We start from the raw sequence: 10,393 nt of genomic DNA on the forward strand, positions 1-10,393 counted from the left end.
AGCGCAGAGCCGGAGCAGGACAGCTCTGCCCAGGAGTAACCTCTCAACGCAGGCACCTGCCTCCTATGGCCTTGGCCTCTACTCTCCCCCGCGCCTTTAGGCTGGGTCCCCAAAGCTGCAGGGGCTGCAGCAGCATCATGGCCCCAGTGCTGGGCAGTCACCATCAGGGTGGAGACACCAGCACCCTTATCTCACGCTTATCTCAGGGCTGCTTTTTTATTTGCCCTCATTCCCATTATCTGAGCAGCTGACTAACGAGCTAGAGGCTTTTTATTTAGGAACAGGGCGGCAGCCGGAGAGGAAAGGGCAGAGGATCCAAAGGTGCAGGAGGGAAGTTTCGGCAAAGGTCAGGCTGGCCCAGCTCTGTTCACGGCTAAGAGGAAGCCAGGTCGGGTTAGACAATAGGGCCAAATCATCCCTGGCATAACCCCAGTGAAGATGATGGTGTTATGCCAGAGATGAATCTGCGCTAGCTGGTATAAGAATTACGAGGCTACCAGCCCTCATGCTTCAGGGCACCAGCTCAGCAAAGGTCAGGCAGGAATTTCCTCCCCCATCACTGCAGTAGCAGGTCTGATGCCTTTCTCGGAAGCATGCGGCTTCGGAGACAGGATAGCAGGCAGGATGCCCCTTTGCTCTGCTAACTCCTGTGCTGGCAGCATCCAATTCAGCCCTTCCTGCTGCACGCCCACCCCAACTCGCTGGTCCTTCACCCCAAACAGGCATGATCCCTGTTGCCTCCAGGGTTTTCCTCTTTAGCGTTCCCATTCTCCAGTTTTTTTTCCACTGTGTGAAAAGGAGCCACGGCGCTGGGGGAACGAAATCTCTTCCAGATGCCGGTTTGGATCCAGTGGCTGCTCGCAGCTGCCAAGACTGCAAACCATTCATTAACATTACGCTGCAGCTTGCAAACCAACCCTGTTGCCTCCGAGGGGGCTTGGAACGGGGTGGGGGTGGAGGGTGTCTGTCTCCATTCTCTGGGTCTCAGCACATGTGCTGGGCTAGGATTGCTGGAGGAAGCCTCACCTCACTTGTTCTGCTCTTGCTTATTCCCTGACTTGCAGCACTGTAACCCCATTGCCTTCCTGCTTTACTCCGCTGGGAGTGAGAGCAGAATCAGCCCCAGGAGCTAGGCCTTGCTTGGTGATATCTGTGCCTGGAAGAAAGACTGGGGTGGGGAGGGGGTAACCCTCATTTTCCTAGCTCTGGCTCCTAAAAGCATTGCTGTAACCACAAAACCCTCCCATCTTCACACACCGTACTGCCAACCTGTGTAACTCACAGCTGCAGGATTTCTAAGCATTTCCGCAGCCTCATCACTCCAAGTACTTCTTAATTCATTACCAACAGATTTACCCGCATAACCCCCTGAGTGTGATTGGGGGAGTGTGATTACCCTCATTCTAAAGTGGGGAAACTGAGGCTCATAAGGAGTAAACGACTTGCCTAAGATCACCCAGGGAGCCTGTGGAAAAGCCGGGACCAGAAGCCAGTCCTCCTGAGTCTCAGCCCAGGGCTTTCACCACAAGGCCATCTTTTTTTCTCATCAAGGCAAACATTGTGGTTGGGAGTCTTTGAGAGGACGAGTCTATTTTGCAACCACAAGTGAAAACTGGAGCCATGCAAAGTGAAGGTAATGACAACAAGGCAGATCATGGCACAGGGGTCAGGAAAGAAATACACCCCTAACCCCACCAGCTGGAGCACTGCACCATTGTATAGGCACATTACAGACAGGTAGCCTCAGGCAGTGGCCACTGTTGTCCTTGACTGGCCAGTGATGGGATGTGCCATGGCCACCCCCTGTCCTCAGCCAGCCAAACCCTCATAAGACATGTTCAGACATGCCGGGGCCGGAGCCTCTTGTCCCCATTAGCACAGGGGCGGAGGCTGGAACCTGCCAAGGGATCAGATGGATTTGAAAAGAGGAAGGAAAGAAGAAAAGAAAAATAAATAACCCAGCAGCCGCATGACAGAGGCAGTGAAATCAAAGGGCGAGCGGCCCAGGCCTGAACGGAAGCAATTACCCAGCCCATCAGGGCCCTGCCAAGCCCCGGTGAATCAGCCAGCCAGGAATGTGTTAGCATCAGGGATCTCTGAGCAAGCAGTGGAGGGCATCGGGCTGGCCAGAGGCGCATGCACCCCATGGGCTCCGGACTCGTGCTGTAAGGAACCTAGGGTTCAGGCAGGGGAAGGGGCCCGACTCTCCCTTCTCAGATCTGTGAGAGCCAGGGGCAGCCAGGGGGAGGAGCGCCAAGCCTGAGGTCTCGGTGCCAGGGCTGTAGCCTGGACACTGAGGGGCCCCAGGCTGCGTGGGACGGGCTGCAGTCCCCCAGCCCACCCCGCTATAACTCACTGCTGGGATGGGTGGGGGGGAATCTCTTTATGGTTATTCTCCCAGGGCAGCACAGCTGGCTCCATGCCCTCCCTCCCTCTATAAAGCAGCACTGGCCAGACCACCCTGCTCCAGCTTCCCTTAAAGAAACACGCCCCCTTGCCAGCCCCGCCAGGTGGGCATGAGGAACAGCAGGGCCTCTGCTCCTCCCAAAGCACCTGCAGCTCCTGCTACCCACCAGCTGGCTTCTGGGGAGGGGGGTTTGCAGCGGAAAGAGCTGGGCTCTGCCCGCGGCATGGGCGTGCTCCCTGCCTCGACGTCTCAGGATAGGGCTACGTGGCACTCAAAATCCCGCGGCTGGCCCGGGTCAGCTGACACCAGCTCACAGGGCTGTACAGTTGCAGCGTAGACGCCCAGGCTCAGGGGTCTCTGAGGCCAGGCACCAGGCCGCGCCTGACGGTCTACACTGCAGGTTTATAGCCATGCCGCCCGAGACAGCTGATCCGGGCCGCGAGACCTGTGGCTGCGTTTTATCACAGTGTTGATGTACCCTCAGAGCTAACCGGATGGCCCCTTGGTGGGGCTGGATTGCAGGAGGACCAAACAGATCAGGCAATCCACGCCCTGCACCCCAGAGAGTCCCTAAACCCTGTTGCACCCCCCACACGTGACCCAGCTTGGGCCCCGCTTTTCCAACAAGCTCCTGCATTTCGGCTCCCACCCAGGGCAGTTGCTGAAGGTTGCTGCAGACCCCATTTCTTCTTCACAGGTCCCTGCTTATCCCAGCCGAGCGCCCCCTCCGCGTTACCTGCAGTGGTGCAGTTAAGGGCGGGTCCCTGGATCGGGGCAAGTTCAGGGTGGATCCGTGGGGCGGACTGGATCTGGGAAGCAGGCTGGGCAGTGAGCCCCCTTTGGTTCTGTGGATCCATCTTTTGCTACCTGCCTTTGGGCCCCAGACCAGTCCTAGGGCTGGAAATGCCTTTAATCCAGGGACAGATGAACCCAGGCCTAAGAAGAGCCCCAGCAGGGAGCTTGGGGGTGGTGTTCAGGCCCACCCGGTTAACATGGGACAGCCCAGCTCCACAGGCTCCTCCCATCCCATCTCTTTGATCCAGGTGCCAGCACCCCAATCTGTGCAGGAATAAAGAATGTGGGAGGCTAGTGCTGCAGGTCTGATCCGAATACACTCCCTGACACAGGAGGTCTCTCCCGGCTGTCCTGCACCCCCAGGCCCCCTCCTCCCCCGTGGCAGTGAGGCAAGGCACAGCCAGGATCTCGCACCCTGGCAGTGAGCTGAGTTTGAGAGTTCTCACCCCGAGCACCAGTCCCACCCCCCTGCATATTGGCTAGCAGCAGGGGCGAGCCCCTGGCCCACACAGGGAGAGGGCACGCCCTCCTGCTCCTGCTGCAGGTTGCACCTGGCAAGTCACGGCAGGTTTTGAAGGACCAGCCAAGGAGTTAAAGCCACGCTGATGACTGGTCTGATACAGGGGCTTTCTCCTGTATGCCAGGCTCCTGTGCGCCTGGGATGGGGTGGGTCTCGTGAGTGACACCCCTGAGCTGGGCAGCTGTTGGGAGGAGAGTTTAGCACCCTGGGCACAGGAGGGCCTGTGATAAACACAAAGAGGATTCATCCTCCAGGCTGCCGGCTACATACAGACCCTGGGGTTCCCTCTGGTCCCCACACTAATTAACTCAGCCTGTGCCGCTTAAAGTCACCACCCAGCATCTCCTTCTGTCCCGATCTGAGCCCTGCACTCCTGGAAAGGGCTGGCTATCTCTTAACCCAGCAAGGTTCCTGGGGCACCATCACCCTCCCCTTGCAGCACATGGAGGTGACCGATCCTAGCGTCCTGTTTCCTGGCCCGACCCGCTGAGCATTGCTACATCGCATGCTGGGACCTGCCCCTCCACCAGCCACGCTTCCATATGAAAGATAAGGGTGGCTGCAATCCGCAGGCAAACCGGGTGTGGTGTGTACAGGCTCACCAACGCGGCTCTCGGCAGGAACCCCCAGCCCGGAGGAGCTGGCTGCATGGGAGCTCAGAAACCGGGCTGTGCATGGAGTCGACACCTCACCGGGGATCTCAATCTGCCCAGCTAACGTAGACCCCACTGGCTTATTTCAACGCAAAGGTGGGCTCAGCTGGTTTCCATCCCCATCATTGCATGGCGCCTGGTGGTGCTACTTCCTCCGCTTTCTTCACCCATTTATCTTCCTCCCCCTCCGGCACTTTGCAAAGATTCATCTGAATCTCCCAGCATTATCGCCCCGTTTTGTAGCTGACAGGGCAGCTGCAGGGCTGATTGCTCCCCTGCGCCTCTGCTGGGGAAACTGAGGCATGGAGCGAGGCAGTGATGCCGCACAGTGAATCTGTGGCAGAGCCTGGAAGCCGGATCTCTTGACTCACAGCCCCAGCCTTTGCAAGCACCAGTTTCAGGCCCAGTTTAAATCCCCTTTGACTTTGGAGGCATTTAGGCCCTGATTCCCAAAAGGATCTAGGTTCCTAACTTCCAGTGGGAGTTAGGAACCTAAATACCTTTGAGGATCTGAGCTTAGTGCTTTCCTGGACTTCAGCATGTGGCGGATTGGGGCCTCAGTGAGCAAAGCTCCCCCATCTGCCATGCATGCTCTGTAACTTTAGCTATCTCCCGCTCCAGCCTATTCGGAAGGCGATGTGAATAATACAAACATCTCAGTGGGCCGAGCCCAGCCACCGAAGCAGCCCCAGCTCCGAGGTTTCATTTGCAAGTCGCCTTTTAAGTGTTTTACGCAAGAGGGGGAAAAAACCCCAGTCACAGTCGGTCTGTCTGTTTGTCTGTCTGTCTGTGCTTGTGCTGTCATCCAGGCAAAGCTTTCACAGGCTGGAAGAGATTCCCCCCATTTCCCCCCACACACATTTAAATCCTTTCTCCCCCTCCCTTTTCAGTGCCTTGTTTAATCTGTTTAATTGGCTATTAAAAACATTAAATCAACAAAGGAAAAATCCTATTTGAGAAGCTAAGTGATCTGCTCAAGGCCACAAAGGCTGATAAAATGGGACACCCCCCCCCCGCCACCGCATGAGTTGCCCCACTGAGAACACCTGAGACCTGTCTACACTATAGCTTCTATCTTTGGTGGAGAATTATCTACCCTATTCTAGCCAATGCAGCCCAGCCCTGAGAGGGAGCTGGTTGTCAGAGCAGGGATTAGCTCTCTAGTTTTGTAGATCTGCATTCAGACCCTCAGAGCACCTTATCTGTAGTAACCGTGCTCTGGACTAATGGCAAGGGTCTCCTCTGGCCCCTCCACTGTGGACTTCACCTAGCATGTTTTGCTCTCCTTACATATGGAGGAACTCCAGGTTTTTTCCCTAATGCAGAATCGTTACTCCAAAGGGGGAATAGAATAGTACTGTCAAGATCCGTCATGCAGATCGGAGAGGAGAATTTCACCCTTGAATATACTTCTCAGGTTATAGCCCAAGGACTGATTGAAAGCACATGTTCTTAAAGCAGCTGATTTCCCCTAGTATATTGCAGCATAAAAAGCATAAAAATAGACCTCAGGAATTTACCGAGTAACTAGCCCTCTTCTATTCCACAGCAATGTTAATTGGAAGCTGCAATTTGGAAAGAGATTAGTCCACATTAGACACCAATTACTTCTGGCACTTGGAAAACAACAAACGCAAACGTTAATCTGAAAACCTGCAGCTACCTTCCAGCGGCTGCTTCTGGGGGGGGAGAGAATCAAGCTGCCCAGGGAAGCTGATGTAGCGATGCCTGGTTTTAAGGATGGTTGAATAGCCGAAAGCAGCTACTAGTGGTGGGTGGCCAAACCGAGAGGCAGCAAAATCAAAGCCTGGGCACCCAAAAACTGAGCTCCCCTGCTGAGTGCTTAAAAATCCAAACGCCCCAAATTAGCAGCTGCTATTCAATTGTTGGGGGGAGGGTGTGTGTTTTGCCTTAAATCTCTATTTATGTCATAGATTCTTTCTGAGCAATTACAGCCCATCTGCCCAAGTGTGCGTATTATTCCATGCCTAAGCCACATTCGGCTTGTTTTTTTTAAAAGAAATCCAATAACTCAGCATGGGACCAAAACCATCCTGGTGTCACGTGCCCACGCCGAGGGTTTGGATTTCTTTACAACACTTTTTGTTTAAGATACACACTCACAAAATTTCAGAGTTCGATACAGCTGCTCCCTTTTCTAATGGCTTCTTTGAATGACAGACAGGTCCAGACAAACATCCTCGATCCCAACGTTCAGCTCTAGGTGGGAATTTCACAAGTAGCCCCAGATCTCAATGATGGAGAGAACTCAAACATCAGATCGGAACAGCCCCATGCGTTGGGAAAGGTCTGAGCTGAATCTGGAGCCGATCAGAAGTTGGGAGCCATCCCGGGGAGCCGCCAAGCCGCGTGCCGGAGTTGTTCTCTGGACCTAAGCCAAAGCTCAAAGCCAGTGGGAGTCTGACCACTGCGCAGATCAGTTACTGACCCCTGCGAGCTTGTCTGCACACAGGGTTTTGTAGCCCTCTGATGACTACATCAGTTTAGAAACAGATCTCGTTAAAGCAGTACCTGGATGCACAGTTATAACCAGTATGAAGGTGCGTCTGCTTACTCAGGACCCAGAAATAAGACAAACCCCTAGAAGCACCCTTGTCCTGGTCATTGTAATCACTTAGCACGAAGAGGTGAGTGAAGGATGGGGAAAAGTTTATTTGATTTTTAAACAACTCTTAATATTGTCCTAAATATTCCAGGCAGGAATTCTGCTTCAATCTGCTTTGATTTTTCTCCCAGGGCAGCAATCCCCAGGAGTGTAGGTGAAATCCTAGAACGCTGGGAATGTTTCAGACATGGGCCCAAACCCAAAAGCCTCAATCCAAACCCCGGAAAGGCTCTGTGTCGGACCTCGGCCCCGCCTGGCTGGAAGCTTTACATGGTAAAAGTACGGATTGGAAGTTGGGATCAATTTGCCTCTAGCCCCCCCCCCCCCCCAAAAAAAAAAAAAAGGAATTTAATAATTCTGTCTTCAGAGGGCCAGAGTCAATCTGGAGCAGCTTTACTAAAAATCAGTGGGGTTAACTTCAGATTTATTCTGGTGTCACTGAAAGCAGAATCTGGCCCTCTCTCTGATATATCCTGGGTGTGTCCGGGGGTTTCTAAATCAGGAGAAAGACCACTCATGCAATTTACATTTTTACAAAAGCAGCATTCAGGCCACACATTAACACTGTCTCTCAATAAACACTGCATGGAAAGAAGGAATCTTCTGGACAAAACAAGGAAAGCGCCCCCCCCCCCCATACACACCCTTTAATGGTTCACACCATGCAACGCAACACCTCATGCACCTTCCGACCAGTGAGTCAGCCCCCTCCCCTCCTGCCTGGCCCTGCCATGGGCTTGTGCGGCCCAATCTGGGCGAGCCAGGCGGTTGTGTAACCGAGGTGTCACTGCTCGCACTTCCAGCCCAAGAGTGACATCGCCCTGAATCAGCCGCCCTGGGCGAAGTGGGGCAATCGCGACTTCTCCCGGGCGCCAGGGGACTTCCAAAGAATCGGAGCAGGCAGAAGGGCCCCCTCGCCTTTCCCCGGGTATTTGAAGGCGGGGAAGATCCATTCACCCGGGGCGAGTTTCTCCCACCTACCCCCGGCAGCAGGCTCCTCCACCGAACCACCCCCACGCGTGACACTTCCCAGCCTCTGCTGGCCGAAATGTGCCTCCTCGCTAATCCCCGCTCCTAGCCAATCCGCCAAGGTCCGCGCTGGTATGAGCGCTCCTCCTGATCCGGAGTCGCACCCAATCCCAGGCGCCGCTAAAACAACCTGCCTGTGAGACAGCGAGGTGCCGACAGGGGTTTATCAAACTTGCCCGGTGCCCTGCAAATCTTTCCCGCGGCCGGTTTTTCCTTCGGGCCCCTCCGCATTCCGCCCCTTTCCAAGCCACGAAAGGGGGCTGTGGCCCCAGCCTCGGCTCTCAGCCCCTCTCTGCCCCACACACGTGTCGGGGGCCCCACGCGAGGCGATCGGCGGCGGATCAACCCGAGATAAGGGCAGGGACAGACACTCGTTCCTCCCCGCTTCCTCCACCCCAGCAAGGGGCGCCGAGTTTCCAGGGAGCCGGCGGGAGGGGTGGGACCCGGCATGTCAATTGCATCTGGAGGAACAAGGCTTAAAAACCCAGGGCAAAGCCTCGCTCTTACCTTCTTTGGCCCGGGAGCTGAGCAGGGCGCTGGGGAGCAGCAGGAGGGCGAAGTAGAAGGGCGCTTGTGCCCATCGGCTCCTCATGTTTCTGGCTTCGGGCCCTCGGGAGAGGTTGGGACGATCCGAGTCTCTCCGGCGGCGGCGGCGGCTGCTGGTTCCTTATCTGCGCCCTCCTGCCATGAGCAACTTAATGGGAGTTTGTGGGAAACTTCAGTCCTGTTCATTCATGCCCTGAGCTGATGTCACCCAAGCCACTCCCTGAGGAATGCCTTAAAGAGACAGCACCAAAATGAGCGAGCAAAGGGGGAGTAATCAGACCTAGCGCGTTTGCAAGGAGCTTTGATCTTTTATCACCTCTCATCTCGGTGCCATCCTGTTCACCCCATGGGGAGGGAAATCCTCCTACTGGGCAGCAAAGCTTCAGGTGGGGGCATATGGTAGATCCTTGGGAACAGAGCAAGATGAGAAATGCTGTCCATCCCACCTCCTCCTTAGGGACAAGGACACATTTGGGTGTGAAAGTAGAATGTATTTAAGAGATCTCGCACCCTTTTGCAGCTGGACTCCTGGTACACACACAGAAATATCCTCCCTCGCCTCCCACTAGCACCTGACCACACACACACACACAGTTTAGTTCAAAGGAGACAAATAATTGGGAGGAAATGTCCTTGTAATATTTTAATCCTCCAGCAAACTTTCCACATTCCCTTGATGTAATTCACACTGTTACACTGAGATATTGACTTTCTTTTCACCTGCTCAGAAATCTTTTTTTTTTTTTTAATGTCTCATCCTTTCCCCTGCAGCTGGGTACAGTTTTGGTTTTTTGGTTTTTTTAAGTGCCTGGGGCAGAACTTGCACTAGGGGCTGGATTTTCAAACCTGCCCAGTCCAGTACTCAGAATCAGAACCCCGTCTGTAGACGCACTCAGCATGCTGGGGGCAGAGCACTTTTTAAAATCCAGCTCTGGTTCTGGGTGCCGAGCACTTGAAACACCGGCCCCAAGCGCTTCAGAAAAATCACCCCGTATGCTGTTCTGTCAACGCCATGTGTCATGTGGACCCTCCAAAGCAGCCTGAAAATTCCACTGAAATTCTATTTGACCTGGTCATCAGTGTCTCACCCCAGTAAACCGGCAGGCAGTGAAGCAATGCCAGAGCAAAGCCTGGGGGCAAGCAGGTCCTGACTTCTCTGCGGAGGATGATTTTTCTGTGATTCTGCTCTTGATGCCAATGGCTCCACAGACACTGGTGGGACTCCACCGACTTCCCTGGAGTGATGGCTGAGGGGGGGCTGGAGGAGACTCAAGACATTGGGCAGACTGGGGCTCCCACTTTGGCTGGCTTCACACAAGGTGCTGGCTACAGTGATGTCAGCTTTAAGCCCAGAATGAGTCGTGCAAAGATCCAGGGGGCTGTTCACATGCTTAACCTTGTTCTTGAGCACTGGGACCAGCAGGTGACGTGAGATCAGAATCTGTTCCTTAGCACTAGGAACCATCCTACCAAAACACAACGCGGTGGAATCATTCCCTACTATGTATTCGTGATTTTATATCGAGTTGATGTAGCCCGCAGTCCTGCACTCTGACCAGCTGAGAACAGCCCCCCCAGGGGCCCCTTCCAAACAGCCTTTACAAATGAAAGATTATAGGCGAGCCTTATAAAAAATAATCAAGGGTGGTATTTATGCTGCCACCATAAACCCTAATGAAGAAGGAACTCTCCCATAAAGTCCAGGGAAGGGCCCGAGGTGCTCAATACCATTCCAAGCCGACAAAGCGCTCGTAAAACTCCAGCCTTAACCTCGTGTTTAGTGTATTGGGAAGTGTAATGTGATGGCAACACCATTC

At 54.2% G+C, this 10,393-nt stretch overlaps 1 protein-coding gene across 1 annotated transcript in view; it reads right to left on the bottom strand.

Annotated features, from left to right (window-relative positions):
* EPHA2 (EPH receptor A2) overlaps positions 1 to 8,723 on the bottom strand; it is a 37,328-nt gene extending 28,605 nt beyond the window's left edge. The window contains exon 1 of the mRNA XM_073316537.2: positions 8,538 to 8,723. Coding sequence (XP_073172638.1) covers positions 8,538 to 8,622 — 85 coding nt within the window. The 5' untranslated portion in view covers positions 8,623 to 8,723. The remainder of the gene's footprint in view (positions 1 to 8,537) is intronic.
* Between the last annotated feature and the right edge of the window lie 1,670 nt (positions 8,724 to 10,393).

This window comes from Lepidochelys kempii, chromosome 18 (genome assembly GCF_965140285.1).
Source record: "Lepidochelys kempii isolate rLepKem1 chromosome 18, rLepKem1.hap1, whole genome shotgun sequence".
NCBI lineage: Eukaryota > Metazoa > Chordata > Testudines > Cheloniidae > Lepidochelys > Lepidochelys kempii.